This window comes from Aplysia californica, unplaced genomic scaffold (assembly GCF_000002075.1).
Source record: "Aplysia californica isolate F4 #8 unplaced genomic scaffold, AplCal3.0 scaffold00047, whole genome shotgun sequence".
Lineage (NCBI taxonomy): Eukaryota > Metazoa > Mollusca > Gastropoda > Aplysiida > Aplysiidae > Aplysia > Aplysia californica.
In genome coordinates, this window is record NW_004797317.1 from 467,353 (window position 1) to 488,856 (window position 21,504).

Below are 21,504 nucleotides of genomic sequence, written 5' to 3' on the forward strand. Positions count from 1 at the left end.
TCCATCATTGCTCGATGCATTTAATCATTTATCGGCCCTGGACACTGTGGACAGAAGGGATCATCATCATCAGCAGCTCAGACATAAATGATTTGCGTCGCAAGTTCAATGAAGCCACAGCCACAATAAAAATCAAGTCAATTCCAAGCCATTTTAGAATCGACGGAAATGAGGCAGCAGACCAAGCTACTAATGAAGCCAGAGAGATTGAAGGAGACAGACGACCAACAACATACAGAGGAGTTTTTCCAATTATCAAGAGGGAAATCAGAGACCCACCATGCAGAGCTAAATACCAGCACCTGGAAAATGTGTATTCTGGGTACTCCAACAAGCAGGAACAAAGTATCACATGTCGCCGGGACCAGTTTGAGCTAGCGAGACTGCGATCGGACCATCATTGGAGCTTGAGATGGTATAAGAACTTTGCAAATGAAGAGCTCATGAAAGGGAGGAAGCCTAACATAATTATGTTTGAATGTTCAGGAAAAATGACAATTGGGATGGAGTTATTTGGAGGAGTGGAGGTGCCTCGAAGTATTTATTGACAATGGAGCCGAAAAAGAGCCTCGCTCTCGCTCGAAGATTTCTTCATGGAGTCCTCCAGGCACATTGAGGAAACACACACAAAAAATTCTTCTTCTTCTTCTTCTTGGTTTGTAGTGAAAATGTAATCTAAATTGCGTAGGGGGCGGGCTGCTTCGATTCTGCCTTTCAGAGCCAGCTTTAGGCTGAAAGGGATAGATGGGACCCCGCAGGGCGAACAGAGAAAGAATAGCCAAGGCAGTATGCCCACTTGAAGAAGCCCACATAGACCACTTCCTGGTGGAAAAAAATAATAACAAAAAGTGGACTAGCCGTGTCTGATGACCAGTGAATAAGTGCTTTAGGCCAAGGACCTTAATAAATAATAACAATATACATTAGATCTACATGATTTTTCATCAGATTTATATTTATTTTTGCGAATTTACATTTTAATGATTGAACTTACTGAATAGTTTTTAAAAACATGTAGGAAAAAATATTATACAAGTGGTCAGAATTTATTGGAGGCGAAACGGATCGTAAAATAAAGACACAGTGAAAGAAAAAAAAATTCGTCCCTGGGTGGGCTCGAACCACCAACCTTTCGGTTAACAGCCGAACGCGCTAACCGATTGCGCCACAGAGACGACATGCTTGCGGAGGTCATCTAAAATACTTAAACATTATACCAAAGCATACAGTTGCTCCAGAAGTTTTTGTTTTTTTTGGTTTACTTTTAACATTGAAAGAATAGTATTGCAATGATCTTTTCAAAGGTCTACATGTCTTCACACAACATTCACATTCATTTCTTTTCTTTTTAATAAACGAAAGGTAGAGATTCAATCATCAACTTTCGATTTCGCATTGCAACAGGAAATGACCCTATTTGTATTGTTGACCTTTAGGTCACTGATTTTATTCTTTCTTTCGTTCTTTTCACTTTCCATTCTTCTCTCGGCTGTCAACATGATCATCTGCAGGTGAAGGATACTCCAACCTTGCCCAACATGCACACTAGAGCTGGAATGGTATTAAATCAAGCTCTAAATCTAGATCTAGAAGATATTGTTTTATAAATGTATCTGACAACGTCGAGGAGTTATATAACTTGCAGATGTGGGCTACGTAAGGCTCAATCTCAAAATGCACAGCTTTCCGCAGTGGCAGTTGCTGTCCAGCCTGTGTCTGTGTCATCAGCAAAATCAAGTGTAGCTTCGCCGGTGTTGAAACCTGGTCCAAGTCATCCAAAAGAAGGGGGTGCAGCACAGGTTTCAGTATATGGCCCCAGGTGCAGTTCTGCGACATTTCTGTATGCAGGACGCGTCTCCTTCACGTCCTCTTGGCCCGCAAAGGCAAATACTACTGTAAATGTAAACTTGACTTTGTATAAATCCCCTACAAATACTACTAATCATAAGCATTTTTTTCATCCAGGCCAAGGAAGCAGGCCTTGGGATTGTGGTATTTTTTCAAACTTGTCAAGATTGCATACGTCTACAAATACTCACATTATAGCTAAGAGACTGGACGCACCATCCCTACTGACCAGGTTGACGAAGCCCGCATCCTCAGTTCAACAAACAATGTCTGCTTCTTCGAGTAGCACAACTGGCTCGAGTAGCCCATCAGCCAACTCTAATAGACTTTCTTTTGAAAAGTCCCCTTATTTGCTGCAACATGCTCACAACCCTGTGGACTGGTGAGTGCAAATATATGCTTAGAATTGAATTTCTATATGGTTCTATATAGGCCTACATGATGAGATTGCTTACACCATATTGTAGGCCATTAATAAAATCTCTTTTTTCTATCATCATCTTTGTGTTTCTTTCACAAAATAGGACAATGGGGCTCGCTTTAACTAGAACAAACATTTTTTTTCTGAAAACAATGGTTTAAACGAAAAGGAAAGAAGCCCCTGATTTTCTTTATTTATTTTAACAACTTTTGAACCTCTCTAAACTGAAAGTAGTGAAAGCTCGTCTCAACAAAAGAAAATTCGGCAGCTCCGCAGATTTCGATTTTAGCGGACTCCATCGGAGTTTTGGTTTCAGTATAATTGAAAGTTGCACCGCAAAACAAAAATACGGCTTATATCTTAACTTTTGATCATTATAATAAAAGTGGTGTACCAGGGCAGTTTCTAATAAAGTGCATTTTTTTGTTAAAGTTTTTAATTAAATAAAATTATGCGTCGTACGTATGTGTGTGATTATGAGTGTGTATATGTGTGTGTGTGCGTGCTTTCCTGCGTGTGTGCCCAATTTATGTTAAATATCCGAATGTTCTGCACCAATGTATGTAATTGCCAAGCCATATGTTAAAATGTGTGGATGTATGGGCCAAAGGCCTTTCAAATCAATAAATCATTTTGAAATCTGAAATAGATAATGTCAATTTAAAAGCACATTTCTGTGTGAATTTTTATGAAAAACCTTGATCAAATTAAGGCACATGTATACATCTGCCCAAGAACTGATGAGTGCCTGATTCCGCCATGTCGTGACACATAGTTTCCAAGAACTCTCAAGCTTGGGAAGTCACGAAACTTTGGTGGTCATTTTCTCACTAATTTTACCACTGAAATCAGGCAACCCCCTTCTCATATCCTTACACATCATAAATGTCTCCACTTCTATTTTAAAGTTACATTTTTTTCCATTAAAGGGGAGACAAATGAACTAGCTGTAATAAATATTAATAATAACTCTCCAAAAATTGACAAGTGCCTGATCCCACCATGTTGTGACACATATATAGATAACTGTTTAACACAACTACCTTTATGTGGTCACTTTCCTTAAGGCACTTTCTGTTCTGTTTCTTTTCTAGAAATGGCACTGCCTAAAACGATAACCTCTCCATTGCTTCCACTACTGTCAAAAAACCAGCAATAAATGCAAATCCATCATTGCTCGATGCATTTAATCATTTATCGACCCTGGACACTGTGGACAAACTGTCATTGCCCATTTCTGTCGTAATTTTCCTGTCATATATGAATGAACCATTCCCTTTCTAGTACGTTGTGAAGGTGAGACTGTCGAACTGATCTCTCCTGTTATTTTCCCAAGTTGACCAGTTGGTATAATTTTAATGGGCCTTTTGGCAGTCCTGAACCTGTGAATGTCTCCTGATGAGACCTCATGAAGGAAAAGCTTGTTTCCTTCATTTTGATCAGTCCTGTCTAAGATAAACACTTTTCTCCTAAACTATGGGTGGCCATCTGAGACAATTTCTACTGTTCATGTGTATATTATATTATATTGTTTTCAGTATTATTCTACAGTTGCTCTGTTAATCTGTTTTTAGGCAAAGTGGGATCATCTTTTTTTTTACTTGCTTTACATTAATATGGAGTGACAATATCAAGTAAACATTTGCAGAGAATCATGTGTGGGGATATTTCTACACAACTTTTTGATAGAATATTATATTAACCGTTTGTATACTTTCTTTTGCACTATCATCATAATATCATTTTTTTAAAGGTTTCCATGGGGTCCAGAAGCATTTGAGAAGGCTCGTGAAGAGAACAAGCCAATTTTCCTGTCTGTTGGATATTCAACTTGCCATTGGTGCCATGTGATGGAGCGAGAATCTTTCGAGAATGCTGAAATTGGCAAACTATTGAACGAAAACTTCGTTAACATTAAAGTTGACAGAGAGGAACGTCCTGATGTAGATAAAGTGTACATGACTTTTGTACAGGTATAGTAGTGCCTTCCCTTTTAATGAATCATGATTTGAAGTATTTTTATGAAGTTAGCATCACTCTTATGACAAAAGTTTTTGGTCTTATACTATACCCGCCTAGATTTATTCATTCCAGGCCGTTCAAAATTTGGATTGTTTTCAACCCTGTTTTTTTTAATGAATTTTGAATCAAGATCAAGCCTTTATAGATTATTCTGACAATTATATGAAAATTTCCAGGAGTCTTGTGTGTACATTGTGTATGTCAAAGTCACCTTGGCGGTTGAAGCTAGCTAGTTTAGGTCTACTTTACTCATGGTCATTATTTTATTTGTTCCTGCCAAACAGACTCTAGTGAGCAAATCGTTGGCCAGGTGTTAAAATGTACTAAGCCCCAAATTTGGAAATTGAAAAAAATTGCACTTTCTTAATCTGTGATATCGGTTGCATTTCATCTAAATTTAATTCTTATTGTTGAAAACAGAGAAAAATTTTAATACACTATAATTTAGGGTACAATTGTTAAATAATGAAACTTTTTTTTCTCTCTTGTATGGTTTCTGAAGTTTTACTCTCTGGACTTTGTACGTTTTAACCCCTGTTTTAGTTTATAGAGTAGACCACCTTTCAGAAGAATGGTGTGTATAGTGCATCTCTCGTCGCTACAACTACAAGTGACCTTACACTGTGGCCAGAAAAATGTCAATGTAAGATTATATGGAAAATCATCATCATTGCCTTTCTCACCCTGCACCAGGGTATAGGCCACTGACAAACACTTTCCACCTTTCTCTATTCTGGGCTACCCTCTTGATGTTATTCCATGTCTTCCCACTTTTCTGTACACTGCACATCAATTTCTGTGAGTCTTCTCCAGGTTCCCCGGGGTCTTATTTTCGGCTTTGTCCGCTGTCCTTCATCATTCCTGCTGATGCAGCAGCTCCTCCATCTCCCAAGATAAAAAAATAAAAAGCTGTGTTTGTCCGTGTTTCTGTAACTGTCTGTTTTTTACTAGGTCGGGTAGTTGGCCCTCCGCAAACTGGCACTTTTCAGGTGACCAGACCTTTGCACCTTTAGTCGCCTCTTACGACACACAGTGTCATGGCAGGTGTAAAACTATGGGGCCCCCCCACCTGCAGGGGCGTATATGGAAAGTACTTACCACTTATGTTCCCTGTGACTGTTGTCTGTCAGAGCTTTTCTGACCACCTTTGTTGATTTTCTCAGGCCTCCACTGGAGGAGGCGGCTGGCCTATGAGTGTCTGGCTGACCCCAGATCTGAAGCCAATCGTTGGTGGTACCTATTTTCCTCCCGATGACCGTTATTATGGGAGACCCGGATTCAAGACCATTGTGAAGCTTATCGCAGAGCAGGTAATTATTCAAGTTTTACAAACAATTCAGCGGTCAGGGGGTAGTATTTTTACCAAAAGTTTGTTCAGATTTAGTTCATCCATTATTTGATTGTGTAATATAGTGGAGTCCACTTATAACGAGTCCTGAAACAACGAGAAGTCTGTTATAAAGACACTATTCATAAACCCCGGTTTTTTTCTCTTCTTTACCTTTGTAAATAAAATACTTACTGCTATAGCGCTATCAAACAAACATGCGAGTCGGTTATAGCGGAATATTCCTGCTGCTGTGCACAGTGCATAGGCCATTTATACATAATGTAAAACCTCACCAGTTGAGAAACTTGTTGGTAATCTAGTGAAACAGAATGGGAGAGCCCATGTGTGTCAACAATGAAGGCCGGAGCAAATGAGTAGGGAGGATGTGGCTTGCGCAGACAAGCAGAACGCATCGCGTAATAGGCCCGCGTGAACCTAGTTTAGATTATCAAGGCCTACCATGCCTCTCACTTCTCCGATGCGGGGATGGAGAGGTCACAGCAATGTGATGGATGGAGCGAATGCGTGACGTGCGCAAGCAGACGGAATGCAGCACAGGGTGTGGTGGGGAGGGGGACAACACAGCGGGCGAGTTAGCCCAGAGCCCTTTCTTTCTGATCGCCAACACCGAGCTGTCAGTCAACATCGCTAGCGCTAGAGAAAGAAACCAGGTTAGATTTTGGTCAAGTAAGACCTAGAGGTCATGTTGAAATAAAATCATCATCAGGGGAGATAGCAAAAGGAAATAAACAGAACACCAAACTCATAGATTAGGCCTACTTTACAGTTTCCCTTTAATTTATTACTGGATCCCTTATAGCGAGAATCCTGCTATAACGGACATTTTGCACCGGTCCCCTCCGTCTCGTTTTAACAGGATTTCACTGTACTGTTATTGTATTTAAATTTTAAAAACCTTCTGTTACTTTGATTTGTATAATAATGGAAGACTGTAAGATTTCAAGGCTGCCCACATTTACGAATTTGGCGGAATCGGTATGAATTTTATTCAATTTTACGAAAATTCAATCATGATACCCCTGATTCCAATTTTTGGGAATAATTTTGGCTACCCCAACCCACTGCCAACCTTCCTGGTGTATAAGGGGAGAAAAACAGAAAAACTACTAGACCTGGACAGACTACGTCACGTGCAGCTGTCTAACTTTAACAGTAGTAACACAGACAAGCTCTTTGCCTTGAGCACTTGTGGTGGCACAGTGCCACTTTGCCCTTAGAAAAACTTCAGACTTTAGAAGTATCAAAGCCAGGAGTAAGGCAAACATTAGATTGACAGAGTGTTTGAAAATTCCTTCCCTTTTGTAACATCACATCTTTGTTTACCTTGCATTTATACTACACTGGACTACTACTCCTGTCCTTGACACCCCATCAGAGAAGATTTTCCATGGTCGTATTACGAATTTTTATGCCACTTTACTAATTTTCTGTCCGTTAATTACTTTAAAAAATTCTTGTGGGTCTACCCTGAGGTATAATCCCCCTCCCTTTTTTTTTTTGGGTTGTTAATCCATTTTGATATTTTAATAAGATATCAGGATAAAATACATAATTATTTCTAGGCTTTTCTATGATGGGCATAATTCTGCATTTTATGTCTGTATCCTGAAGAAATGCATGAGTGTAATTTTTATTAAAAGTTACTTATTGTTAAAAGAGCTCTTCTTCTTCTGTAATTTCTAGATCTCTGAAAAAAGAGTAAATGCCTGTTTGTTTATTCTGCACCTTTTGAAGAATGAATTTGCATTGCACATTTACGTCCAGAATTACATTATAGCTAGGATTTGAGAGTAGGATTATATAACAGTCAACTTTTTTTGGTTAATGTTTTCTCTTTGCAGTGGAAAGAAAAGCGTGCTGAGATAGAAGGACAGGGGACAAAGATCCTAGATGCTCTCATGAGAGCTTCCCATGCATCAGAACACCAGTCAGCCACTGTACCAGCTGTCACCTGCACAGCTAAGCTATACGAAATGCTGGACAGCAGCTTTGATGAGGAGCGAGGGGGATTTGGCACAGCTCCGAAATTTCCTCAGCCTGGTCTGTCTTAAGTTTTTTTGGGGGGGTTTTTCATTGTTTGTTGAAAGAGGAAATGAGAAGCCCTTGTGCCCATTATGAGAATAATTTACTGACTTACATTTGCGTTCTTAATATGTCAGTTAATGCATCGTCTTATTATGTCAAATGTAGACTAATGCCTATTGGACAAATTGGGTCTACACATTAGTGGGTCTGGCCGGGAAGGTGGTCTTGTCAATGCATCTTTGTCAGGTCTGAAGCTAGATTTAGAAGACTGGCCTCGTATATATGTAATGGTCCCGTGAGCAGTAAGTTCCCATTTTTTACCTACCACAACAGCAGAGGTCAACGTGCATATTTTAACCTATCTAATACTCCTTGGACGAAGGGAGTAATGATTCAAATTTTAAGAGAGCCCCATGGCTATTATTTGGAAGAAGGAGAAATAGGCCTTCCTCATGTTTTTGCTCTAAATGTGTTACTTGGGAGGTGTGTTCCCCTGTGTTAAATCCAGCTTGACCTAGAAAAACATCTTTGATTTAGAGGACAGATTGTGGACACGTGCAAGAACCCGGGGAAAATCTCAGATAAGGCCAGTTTTCTCTCTATGGTTTTGAAGATCCTGCATAATCAGTAGGGACTTACTTGTTATTGTACACATTTATAATAATATAACCATTGTGAATTACTTTCAAAATAACTAAAACTTTTGAGCACTCTTTCTTCTTGCTGCCCATTCTTTTTATCATTTGTAAGTTTTGGATTATTTTCAGAACAATGGGTGGTCGGCGGGTGTTCTAAAGTGGTCTACTCCTTTCCTATCTAACATCTATCGTCCTTATCGCTCCTCATTTTTTTGCTGTGTTTATTACTCTTTTATGACATCTGTAATCTTCTATGTTTATATATCCTTATTGTGTTTCAAGTGCCATAAAACACTTACTAAAATGACCAATGGAGGCATACATGACCACATCTCTCAGGTATGAGTTATTTATTTTGTTCTCCAAATGTTTAAAGCTTGGAATTGGATGGGGCGCCTGCAGAAGTTCAAGACTTTGTGGGAGGAGCAGAAGGCTATGTTCAACCATTGCTTGGAACCGTCAGCATCTACACACTTCGAGATGTGCTTCTTCAGGGGACGGAGCGCTTATGGGGATGCCCCTTGTGCTGTGATGTCGGTCCTTCTCACAAGTAAACTTACTAAATCAAAACAAAAATTCTCAAGACATGTCTTGATGAAATATGTGTCACTGTGTTGTCCACAGTTAACCTTGGAGCTCTGTTCCGCTTGTTTCATTCTGAACCTAATGATGAAACGGGAGCTCGCGCTCTCCATATGTGTCTCCTCACTCTCACTAAAATGGCCAATGGAGGCATACATGACCACATCTCTCAGGTATGAGTTATTTATTTTGTTCTCCAAATTTATAAAGTGATCTACAGTTTTTTAAAATATATAAGTACTCTGTCCACTTGTCTACTTGATGTCTTGAAGTGTCTCTTCTTTTATAATATCCAGTGTCCATATACATGTATTCAATAAAAGATAAATGTCTGTCAACAAAGTTCATTCTGTTGTGCTCCTCCCAGAACTGAATGGGAGAGATCTCTCCACCCTTTGTCTTGTATGTTTCATGGTGTAGCTATTGTCACGGCTAAACAATCACATTCTACTGAAATACGAGGTAGACAGTTTTTTGTTTGCTTTGTAACAAGGCGAAAACTTCTGGTGTTGATCTCCAATGTGGCAAATATCCACAGGGTTTTCACCGCTACTCCACGGACAGAACCTGGCATGTGCCCCATTTCGAGAAGATGCTCTATGATCAAGGTCAACTAGCGGTGGCATACTCAGAGGCATACCAGGTCAGAGTCTAATGCTTGGTGAAAAAGTGTACTGCATGTCTGTGTATTTTGTTTTCATCCCTAGGTACACCTACAAAGGTGCCAATTTTTCAGATGATTAGGGAAATGTAGATTCATGAAATTGTCCTGATTTTGCACTTAGTATAAAGAGTCTTGACACAGGATATTTTAGACAGTGTGACCCATGAATTTTGAGTCCCAGGGTGCTGAGCACACTTTACCGTGGGTCCAAAAAGTTCTGAATTTTCTTTTGTAACCAGCTGGTACCCCTCATTATTTTTGGCCTATGTTTATGTTACGATCAACTGTTAATTGTTATAATTAAAGAGAGTACTGTCAAAAGAGTGTATTGGATCTGTGCTCTCTTGTTTTTGACGTTTATCATTATTATTATCTTATTTCTCCTGATTATTGATAGATGTCAAATAACACTGGCTGTAAAAGTAAAAAACCAGCTAGTTTATCATGAAATAGTGTCGAAGAAGCAAGTACACAAAGCTATGTTAGTGAAATTATAGATATTCTCAGGGAGAATGAGCTAACCTTGCATGTGTAAAGACATATCTTTATGAGGAAAAATGGGTTATTCTTTTTTGTCTTCAGGAATATTGCAATTGTGATTTTAGTATCAAATAGATGTATTTATTGTTTAATATTGGTTGTTTCCAGATAACTAAAGATTCTCTTTTTGCTGATGTGGCAAGGGACATCTTTGCATATGTGAACCGTGATCTAAGCCACCCAGTAAGTCACAATCACTGTTTTCCCTTCTGGTTTTAAAAAATTGTTAATGTACAGTAGTTTTAATATTCTTATACTGTAATATAATATACTTTGTTTTTTGTGTTCTGTGCTGTATATTTTCTTTACTGCATAATACACAGGTGTTGAAACATTAAAAACATGTCCTATCATTGATGGAGAATTGTGTGAAATAAGGTTAAGAACTTCCTGAAATATTCCAGTACTGTGGAAAATGAACTTTTGGAAAGATTTTTGGAAGTATTTATTCTCACTGCATGTATATATGATTATTCTGACATTGACGTTTAAAAATAAATGAAGAGTTCCGAACATTAAATCGTTTTCACAAAAAGCTGGGATTGAGACAGATTGCATTTTTTTCTTGTATTATTTAAAGATATTTGTTCTAGAAGTTTCATTCCTCTTAACCCTCCAAGTGTTGAGAGCTACTTAAATTGGCCTTAAGTTTTGTTTTGTAGTGTCGCAGTCCATTTACACGACTGTAATTTCAGTCCCTATTTTGTTTCATTTATCCTTTTTTTTAGTATCGTCAAACATTTTAACTCCTTTCCAAATGAGTTCTACTTACTATGTATAGCCTACTCTCTAGCAATGTATAGGTTTATGGCCTCCACTGTTTTGGTTTACCTGTTCTCCAACATTTTTTCAGTGTAACATGGTGACTTATTATTTCCATAACACCACAGACTATTTCTTAGCAACGCTAAGAGGGTTAAGAGAAAGTGTTAACGATATGGTTGAGACATTTTTAAAAGATGTGCTCTTTGCCCTTACTTTTAAGTTTTTACTTTGAAATACTATTTCTCTACTTTCTGCTGCTGAAAAATATGTTGTTGTGGTTTATCTCAGGCTGGTGGCTTTTACAGTGCCGAAGATGCAGACTCCCTCCCGACGGCCTCATCGTCAGAGAAGAAGGAGGGTGCTTTTTGTGTGTGGAAGTTTGAGGAACTGCAGCATCTTCTGTCTGGGATGGTGGAGAACCAGAGCATAGTCTCGCTAGCTGACGTGTTCTGTCACTACTACGGCGTACAGGAGGGGGGCAATGTTGACCCTTTGCAGGTCAGGAAAGGAGAGATTTTTTAGTTAAGGGGAAATTGTGATTGATTGAAAATGAATTTTACTCCCATCAACACTGGTTAGATCATTAGGATGTGAGTTGCTGTTATTCTTTTCGTCTGGGTTTATGGTGGTTTTCAAAAGTAGCAGAAAAGGAAATTAGTAACCAAAAAGCTATGAAAATAAAATTGAATTAGTTTTTACCAATAATTGAATTTGAATTCAATACATGAAAACGTTTCTGATGCATAGAAATAAAGAAGGATCCAAAATAATTTGTTTTTTAAAGAATGCTAATGAGACACCAAAAGCTACACATTTTATAAACAAATGTACAAGAAAATTAACCAAAAAAAGTGTGTTACAACACATAACAACATTTTCCAGTGTCACTTTTGTTGCTTTAATGAAATTGTTCATCTGAATCAGCTGCTGCAATCATTTCAAATTGCTCTGTGCCATGAATACTGCACTGTGGTGAACTGACAATGTCGTAAAAGGAAAACCAAGTCATGTGATGAATTGGAATTTTGTCACTTGAAATATTATTCTTCACCTTTTTCTCCTAGCAGTAGTTTACTTCATTATATATAATGATTGACTGTTAAAAATGGACAAAAAAGAATTGTTTGATGTCATGATTTACTTGGCAACACGGCACTGATTGGACACTGCCAATGTTGAAGAAAACTGTTGTTATCAGGGGTAGGGTTCAATGGGTTCATCTTTTCTGTTAGCACATGTTCATACCTAGTCTGCAGTAGTATTACACATTTTTGTTATATATGGTAGAATTGATCATATTAAAGAAAAATGACTCACATTCTGATGAAATTATTTATTTTCTGAACTCGTTTGTAGAATTACAGATCAAAATCAAGACTTTCAGCGCATTGTGTAAATATTACATATTTACAGAAGTTGACATCTTTTTATAAAAAAGACAAAGGTTGACATGAAGTTTAAAGAAGTTTTCCCAAATCTACTGTCAGGACCCACATGATGAATTGAAGAACCAGAATGTGCTGATCATGACTTCCAGTCTTGAAGATACTGCGGCCAAGTTCAGTCTGTCAGTCCCGGAGGTCATGGTGGCCTTGAAGAAGTGTCAAGAGATTTTGTTCCAGGCACGGCAAGAAAGACCTCGACCACATTTGGATAACAAAATGGTTTCAGCCTGGAATGGTGAGTATCAGGGTCGTGGATTCTCTTTTCTATCAGATATGTCGATAGAATGGTTGGTATCATGTGGAGTTCAGTGTGCCGGTAGAGCAGTTGGTTCTATGATGCAATTCCGCGTGGATGACTGTTACTGGAGTTGCTCAGTGGGCATTCTTGAACTTGGTTTGCTTAGAGAGATTTCAAGGTTCTTCACCTGCTTGACTCAATCATATTGGAGGTAGATGGAACTTTTACATCCTGCCTCATATATAGCCTTTTCAAGAGTTTATAAGGTCATCACCACCCACACTACACCATGTAGGTTTTGGTCTGTTCATCATTTTACACTTGTGCTACTTGTAGCATTGGTGCCCTCATACCATTCGGGGAGCCGTGATCTGCATTGAAGAAATATTTGGTTGGAGAGATACATTTTCCTCAGTGAATCAGAAGTGAGATGTATTTTCTCTATAGATCTGATGGAGCTGAGTTATGGCTCCAAGATTTAAGTGTGCAACTCCACAGAGTTTTTAACCTCTCTTTGGTGTCTATGGAGTCTACAAGGTCACATTTTGCTAGACTTAGTCCTGCCAATGACAAATGTGAGCACTTCCTGCAGACAAATCAAGCCTCTATTTTTTGTCCAAAGTTTCAGCTATGGTGGAAATTGAGCAATAATAGGAAAATAGTTTCGTCTCCTTTAGCACCCTTTATGAGTCAGCAAAAAAACTCGGGAGCTGATCACACAAATAGTCTCATGTTATCGGTTCTTGACTCAACTGATGATATTATCATTTGTTGTATTGAAGTGAAGTAAGACTCAGCAGATTTTAACCGTAAACCCCTTTAACCTTGTCTTTTTGTTGACAGGTTTGATGATTTCTGGCTTTGCCAAGGGAGCCCAAGCACTAAGTGACCCCACGTTAGTGACTCGAGCTGTTGGGGCAGCAAGGTTTCTCAAAGAGAACATGTTTGTGTCCGAAACAGGGATTTTGCTCCGCAGTTCATACACGTCTGAGTCTGACGGTGTCTCCCAGATGTAAGTTTATTGGTCGTTTCTCAAACATAAATGTCACATGGTTAGGCATGTAGGGTTTGTCTGCATACTGTGCAACATAGCAAAGATTTATTTTGGGGAGTTTTGCAAGGATGAATTGTCTTTGAAAATGTCAGCATAAATGCAGGTAATAAATGTTCAATCTTAATGGGATTTTCGTGAGTAGCCTCTGAAAAAAGGAGTTCCTGATTTAAAACTGTCTCGTGCTATCTGTATCTAGTTGCAGAAGAAATATGTGTAAAGCTCTTGAAAACTTCTTCGAAAGAAATGAAGTCAAGGCTCTCCTTTTGGCCAGTGTCCACTTTCAAAAAGGATAGGTCAGCTGTAGTGGGAGTTAAAAAAGTCTGTTCTGCAATAATTTTTTCCAATGGTATGTCATTTCTTGCGTCACCTCTGTATTAAGCTGTGGTGCGTTATGCTGTATTTAGAGGCCACTGTCCTCTTACTTGCTACCTTTTTAAGCTCTGCGTAAAGCTGCAAACCCCATTTCTGTTCTGTTACAGATACTTTTGTTTATTTGAGAAAAGACAAACACTTGGATACAATAATGATCATTTAGTGCAGGGATAAAGTGAAACAGATAGACAGTAACAGCAAAGAAAAAAGAAGTAATTACCAGGGTTCCCTCCAACCACCAACAACAACAAAGAAAAAAGAAGGAATTACCAGGGTTCCCTCCAACCACCTGCTCTGTTACTGAATGCAAAGTGAACATGATTAGTGATGAATTAGGATGTCCTTTCCATGATGAGATATCTAAATATTTTGGGGTTTGTATAGGGCTGAAGTCCCCTTGAATAGCCTTTTTCTATTCATAAGATTGTTCCCCTTAGTTGTGTGAATGAATGTTTAATGCTACTAGTGGGGTTTTTAAAAAGATGTTACCTACCCTGCCATTGTAAGCGGTAGTAAGTACTGCATTGATTGAAGATGATGTGTTATAGCATCAGTTTGATTGTCTTTAGAAAGGCTGTGGTTTTTCACCCTTTGCTTGCATAACTTCACTACAATAGTTCATTATGTCACCACTACTCTATATAAGGATGACTGACTGGATGTTAAAGTTTCTATCGTTTATCATTTTGAATTCTTAAAAGCGTTGTAGATTATTGTCCGACTGGTCAGACCTGAATTATTTTTTTAAAGCAGAAACTCAGGTTTACAGATGAATGCATATTGATCAGAGTTCACCAAGAATTTAATTAGACATTTAATACTGTTGAAAATAGATAAACCTTTAGTCTTTAGTTTGACTCAAACTGTTAGTCATTTTCCATTCTCTCCAATTCCATCAAACCAGTTTTGCCATGTTATACCCAATAAGAGAGGGAATAGGCTTTTGTTGTCTATCTAAAACTCCTTTATTGCAGGGAGATTCTCTCTGTTTTTGTTTTTTTAAGTGTGTAAATCATCCACAAATTTATTGTAACTGACATAAATATTTCCTTTCTTTCCCCTCATACTTTCAGATCCAAACCCATTGAAGGTTTTGCAGATGACTATGCTTTTGTGATCCGGGGCCTTCTGGATCTGTATGAGGCCTGCTATGATGAGCAGTGGTTAGAGTGGGCAGAACAGCTTCAGAGAAAACAGAACGAGCTTTTCTGGGATGAGGAAGATGGCGCATATTTCTCCAGTGCCGAAGGGGACAGCTCAATTGTGCTGAGGATGAAAGACGGTGAGGCTTTCTGTCATCTGATAGTCTTTGTTTCAAAGTTTTAATAAGGTTTTATGGTGCTCACAACTGCATAAGGTCATATGAGCACTCAGGGGTGGATGTCAACAGAGAAGTCCAAACGGGGAATCAGGCTTACTCTGCTCTCCTATCTAGCCTCAACAGCACATAGTCGTCTTCGACTATCAAGGCACCCCGGAAATAGCAGTTCACAAGAGAGTAACAAACATACAAAAGAAGTAGAGGAAAAATGACAATAGTAAAGATGAGGAAAGAAAAGCAGCAGTGCCCCCTATGTTGTTCCGGCACAGTATGAGCATGACATTGATAAGTCAACCCATTTACAATTCTACTGTAAATAAGAATATGTTAATATCCCCCCTTTGAGAATGGCCTAAAGACACTTCAGTCTGTGGCACTGCCCTGAGGGGGGGGGGGGGGGGGGTCTGATAGCCTGGGACTTGGAGTATTTTATAACCCTCTCTCAATATTAGGAATGTTATTTACTGTTTTAAAACAATTAAAAAATTGGAAGTTTTAAATCAAAATGAAACATGCAGTGAGTGGTGGTAGAATTCGATCAAATCATCAGCGCCATTGAACATTGTAGTATGTAAAAATAAATTTGGTAATGAAAGTCAAATATGCTGTAGAGTTCGATGAGGCGAATCGACTGGTCTCATTCCTCTGTTGAGGATAGTAAACTGATTTAGACAATGAAATAATGTGTTTTAAGATAACGTCCTGCCTGAAATAACAGGGATTTTATTTTTTTGCCTCTACTGAGCACCTTGTATTTTTACCTATGTCAGTGATGAATGGGAGGGTTGAAATGCTCTCACAGAGTCCCTACAGCAAAGGCCTTTTGCTATGGATTACATTGCTCTCCTAGTTGCTGCGTTGCACAACATTAGAGTGGTGCTTGGTAAATAAGACCCTCAAATTTTCTTGTTTGTTGCGCAGTGGGATATTTGTAAGACCATTTGTAAGTATTGATAGATAAATTAAGAGGTATTTTGAAGCGTGGTTCGACACTCTTCATTTTGTTGGGGGTTTTTGTGTAGTGAATTGAAGAAAAAAAAAAGATTCTGTAGTCGAAACCATTGTAACAATAACCCATCTTTTTACAAAAACCTCATCCTACCCATTTTTACTACAAATGAACAAGAAAATATGAAGCCGGCATATGGTTGCTCTTATTAGAGGAAAAAAATCAACACTCCGACTAAATCTGTCATTGTAAGTCACAGATTTTCTCCTTGTTCTCAGATCAAGATGGAGCAGAACCAAGTGCCAACTCAGTGTCGGCAATGAATCTGCTTCGTCTGGCTGCCATGTTGAATGACAGGGAGCTGCACGGCAAGGCTGAGAGAATCTTTCGGGTGTTTTCGGAGAGGTTGGAGAAAGTGCCCATTGCTGTTCCAGAGCTTGCTTCAGCTTTGATGTTTTATCATGCCACCCCGAAACAGGTGAGAAAATAGTGTTGTCTCTTTTTTTCATTGATTCGTGATCATATGGTCACTCTTGTTAGGCACTCACTTTCTCCTAGTTATACTTGTTTTCTTTCCTCACCAGTAACAGTTTCCTTCTGTCTTGAAGTTTAGATGAACAAATCATAGTTCTTCTGTACATTTGTTCGTTATTGAAGAAGAACCCTTGTCCTCAGATTGTAGCATTGATTAACATTCATTCCCCTCCCCCCTTCCCGTTTTGCACCTGAATGAAATACAGCATACAAGTTTTTCATAATGATTAGATTTTCGTTAGTTTTGGGTCTGATTAACTTCAGAATTGTACCCATGTTGCTGACCTGAACATGCCTTCCTCTTAGAATTTTCAATAGCCAAGGTGACTTTAGAATACACACGTGACCTCCAAGTATTCTTTAGAGGATGAAATACGTGGGCCTCCTATCTTACCCTAGCAGCAAGCAGGTTGCAAGCTTGAGCAGAAAAATAATGATAATTATCATATGTACAGTATAGGGCAAATTCCTGATTAACTGCAACCTCCATGCCCTGGTTCTCCACTGACATTGTTTGTTTGAACTAGGAAGTCTAGAAAATTAATAAAGCTTGAGGAGCAAGGAACTTACCTCTCAGGCAACCAACTTAATGAATTTGATTTTGTTGTCAATGAATCATTTTCATGACTTCTTTCTTTTTTTTTTCATCTCTTAACATTGTCATGTTTTATTTTGAGAAGTTACATCATATTATTGTTCCTAATATTACATTTTTTCTTTGTACCGTCAGTGGTCATGATTTCAATGTTTTAATCTGTAACTCCTATATTAACGTTATCCTGTTTTATTTTGAGAAGGTGGATCATATTTTTCCAATATTCCTTTTTTTTTCTCCTTTGTGCCATCATTGGGAAATGGGATTTGCTAAATAGCTTTCTGTGCCTAGTAAAACATGGCTGTAATGGTGCTGATTAGCAATGAACTACAACTCAAATCAAGTCCATTCTCTTTTATAGATCGTCGTTGTTGGCGACAAAGATTCAGAAGACACCCAGAATCTGCTGAAAGTGGTTCATTCCAACTTCCTGCCGAACAAGGTACTTTTGCTCTCTAGTGGTCAAGCGGACAGTTTTGTGGGCCATCATCTGGAGATCATAAGCCAACTGACTAAGGTGGATGGCCAGGCCACAGCATATGTGTGTGAGAACTTTGCCTGCTCCCTTCCCGTGAATTCTCCCGAGGAACTTGAAAAACAGCTCAGCTCCTGAAGTGTTCTTTTTTCTCTATTTTTCAGAAATTGTTATTTAAGTGACGAAGCATTTGTGGGATTGTGCATGCATGCGTTATTGTCGAGGGGGTGGAAGTGAAGAAAGAGAGGTTAAAAGTAAGGAATTGAAGAGCTGACAGTAAGAATGAGAGAGAGAGAGAGAGAGATATTTGGACAAATAGAGGACAGGTAAGGAGATGAATAGACAAATGGCTGTTACTGATTGTGATTTGAGAATAGTTTTTAACAATAGTTCCAAATATAGTCTCTAATAAACAGGAATCTCAATATGTTCAGAGGGTTTTGGTGACTTATTCTTTTGCATGTACTTTTACTTTCACACTAAGTGTTCAAATCGCAGTTCTGAACAATTCAAACATTCATCTTATCTTTTGTTGAAATAATGATAGATTATGTTACTAACACAGGGGTGATTGCTTTAGTTCAGTTACCTTGTACCACCTCACTCGAGTGCTGAACTCTTTGAGTTTGAGGACATGCGATCTGGTCATTTTATAATGATCACTAACGCACTTTTGGGAGACACTTTTTTAAAAAAGCACGACTTCGTTATACTTACTAATTTTTTGGCTCGTATTATAATATATGTCTGAAAATTAAAAAGGCAGGCAATAATAGTCATACCATGACTTATGCAAATTCATGTTTCTAATTTATTAATGATGGTTTGAAAAGTGCCTTAACATTGCCTTTGGTCTGCTACTGATTGGTCATATTATGTGAAGCGTGCTGACAAAATAAGTTAACTCTCGGATTCGAGCCATATGGAAAAGGATACATCACGCCTAGAGGTGAAGTTTTTATAATTTATAAGTATGAAATAATAAAAGGCATGTTATACTTAAAGAATATGGCACAATAAAAAAAAATTATAAATTTGACCTTAGTGTCGATTTTCAGTCAATATCTCCATTTGTGGATTGCGATAAGCAACTCATTTTGTCAGCACACCTGACACATTTTGTTTCACAACACGGTGGGATCAGGCACTTGTCCATTTTTAGGCATATGGAGTTATTGGTATAATCTTAAAGTAGGTTAAAGCCTGTTCATCTGTGTTGCTTTTAATGAAGAAAATGCCCATTTGTCTTGAATAGAAGTCAAGATATATTTGTGATCGAAGAAGGTTTGGGTTGCCAGGAGTCAGAGGTAAAATCATAGAGAATGGCTGCCAAAATTGAATGACTTCCAAAGCTTGAGTGTCCTTAGAAATTTCAAATTTACATTTTGTTTGCCTCTAATCAACATTTTAAAGTAAAATCCACACAGGAATGTGTTTTTTAATGGACATAACAGGTCCTGAGCTGAGCTCCCCACCCCCAAATGGAGATAAAAATTGCTCAATGGGCAGAAAAAATGCCAGTTTCTTCCGTTTCATTATTTTGACCACTGCCTGATTTCACCTCGAAGTGACGATGCCACACGTGTCCGTTACGTTGGTAAAGAGTTAATATATGGATTAGTCACATGCTGACGGCATATTTGTATTCATTTGAGATCTGTTGTAGCCATAATAGAGTATATCTATTGTTTGTACAAGTTAATAAACAGAATATCATTTTCAAATAGCCTTTGATTTTCTGCTTGAATCAAGAACTATTTTTTGTACAAGTTTTTTTGTTTTCTTCCCCCACACAATATAAGTATTCTTCTCAAAACACTTATGTTAACACACAGACACAATCTAGGTTATTTATACACATCAATCTTCCTCTAAAGGTGAAAATGATGGAATGGTATAGGTTTAACGCCCCTATCAACACTGTTACAGTATTTAAGAGGCGGGTTTTTCTATATATATATAATTTGTAAAATGTAAAAATTGTGAAGATTTTTTACAATGTTTACAAAATAGCAATAATTCTAGGATTAGTTGGTTTCAGTAAAATGTCAGAATACAAATCCTTTTCTATGTTCCGTGATCATGTCTTGCAGTTTGAGTCCAATTGACTTGTTTTATAAGAAAATAATTTTTTTTGTACAGTAAAGCTTTACTAATAATTGGTAATTACAGAAGAAAGTGTCTTTCCTTTCCCTCTTTTTTTTGTCTTTAACGCCATGTTTATTCTGAGCTGAGACTGGGATTGAAAGTGGGGGTATTTTTATTGTTCAGATTATCTTTATATGATGTGCTGCTAGTATTGATGCCATCTTTTATTATTTGTTTTTAGTGTGGAAAATCATCAGGTAAATAGCTACAACCTCCTTTGAACCTCATTCTGTAGGGTAAAGGCATACATCTGAGGTTTGAAATAGGTTTCTTATTTTCAATTTCCCAACATTGGCAGTTTTACACGTTTATTAATGACTAAAATTGCACAAGGTCTAGCAAATGATTTTATCAGTTCTGGTTGCAGCAAAGACTTAAAAAGGAGTTACATCCCTTTTTTGTTCCTTTCATTAGCGCTCTGCTCAACCAAAAATTGAGTTTGACGACACAAACAAATTCTCTGGTCCTGTGAGGTTCGTGTTTTAAAGGTTTTACTGTTGTAGAAATGTAGGATATAGATAAGCTGGGTGAAGTGGATTTCACCGTCGTGGATTCTGGTGTTGATGACTGTATGTTATATTATTATCCAAAACCCACACGATGTCATCATCATCAATGCCTTCCACCTCTGGCAGGGCATAGGCCACTTTCAAACTCTTTCCATTTATCTCTGTCCTGGGTCATCCTTCCAAGCTCGTTTCAAATTCAAGTGAGATTCATCTCTCTCATGTCCCGGTCCACACATCTCCATGTTTCCCGTGGCCTAGCCCTGCCTCGTGCTCCCAGTGGGTTCCACTGCAGCGACTGTCTTGTGATTTTCCCGCTGGGCTTTCTGAAGGTGTGTCCCATCCATCGCCACATTTTTTAGTCCTTTTCTACTTCTATATCCTTTTGTCCTGTCCTTTCCCACAGCTCTTCATTTCTTATTCTATCTTGCCGCTTAATTCTTAGGATACTCCTCATACATCTGTTGGTGAAAGTCTGGGCTTTATTCAGTAGGCCTACTGTCATTGTTGTCTTCCAAGTTTTGCAGCCTTAGAGGAGCACAGACTTGACATTGGAGTTAAAGAGTCGAATCTTGGTGCACAGTGAGATGTTGCTTGCTTTCCAGACGCGATGTGTTGGGGGAAATACATTTGTACTTCTTTCCTGTAAATGTTCTCTTACATAAAATTTGTAAAAATATTATTTTTATTTTTTTTTGGGGGGGAGGGGGGGGGGTTGTTTTCCTCTACTATATCCCCCAGTGCACCTCGTCCATCATCTAGTTTTTGAGTCATGAGTTTGATTCCCAAGCGTGGAAAGTTTTGGTTTTTTAAAATTCTTTTTTAAAAAATAATTATTTATCTGTCGAATATCTCTGTTTGCTGGGGTTTTGTATTCTGTTCAGACCAGATTTACCCCGAAAGTTAGAGATCGAAGCAGTTTGGCTCATAAATGATCTAAATTGTGTTGAATGGGAAAAGGGGGGGGGGGGGGTAAAATGTTACCTTGGCAATTCCATGAATAAGTTGCCT

General features: G+C 38.3%; 1 protein-coding gene and 1 non-coding gene across 3 annotated transcripts; one reads left to right on the top strand and one right to left on the bottom strand.

Annotated features, from left to right (window-relative positions):
- Positions 1 to 1,101: 1,101 nt before the first annotated feature.
- Positions 1,102 to 1,175, bottom strand: TRNAN-GUU. Its single transcript has one exon. It is a non-coding gene; the product is annotated as a tRNA-Asn (tRNA).
- Positions 1,176 to 1,453: 278 nt separating this feature from the next.
- LOC101859464 (spermatogenesis-associated protein 20) lies at positions 1,454 to 19,565 on the top strand. 2 transcript variants are annotated; one of them, XM_005092486.3, is made up of 14 exons: positions 1,464 to 1,559; positions 1,966 to 2,230; positions 4,023 to 4,242; positions 5,455 to 5,601; positions 7,484 to 7,682; positions 8,930 to 9,060; positions 9,426 to 9,530; positions 10,200 to 10,274; positions 11,145 to 11,354; positions 12,344 to 12,536; positions 13,383 to 13,551; positions 15,039 to 15,247; positions 16,514 to 16,713; positions 17,726 to 19,565. In XM_005092486.3, the coding sequence occupies exons 2-14, from the start codon at positions 2,115 to 2,117 to the stop codon at positions 17,975 to 17,977; spliced, it is 2,226 nt and encodes a 741-aa protein (XP_005092543.1). In that variant the 5' UTR covers positions 1,464 to 1,559; positions 1,966 to 2,114; the 3' UTR covers positions 17,978 to 19,565. The 2 variants fall into 2 exon arrangements, with proteins under 2 accessions (XP_005092542.1, XP_005092543.1); XM_005092485.3 differs by having other exon boundaries at positions 1,454 to 2,230.
- The last annotated feature ends 1,939 nt before the right edge of the window (positions 19,566 to 21,504 follow it).

Bases quoted from the DNA above. Each gene is read 5' to 3' on its own strand.
- LOC101859464 (XM_005092485.3), top strand. From the start codon at position 1,608: ATGTATCTGACAACGTCGAGGAGTTATATAACTTGCAGATGTGGGCTA. The intron at 4,243-5,454 runs GTATAGTAGTGC...TGATTTTCTCAG, and splicing joins TGTACATGACTTTTGTACAG to GCCTCCACTGGAGGAGGCGG. The intron at 15,248-16,513 runs GTGAGGCTTTCT...CCTTGTTCTCAG, and splicing joins TGTGCTGAGGATGAAAGACG to ATCAAGATGGAGCAGAACCA.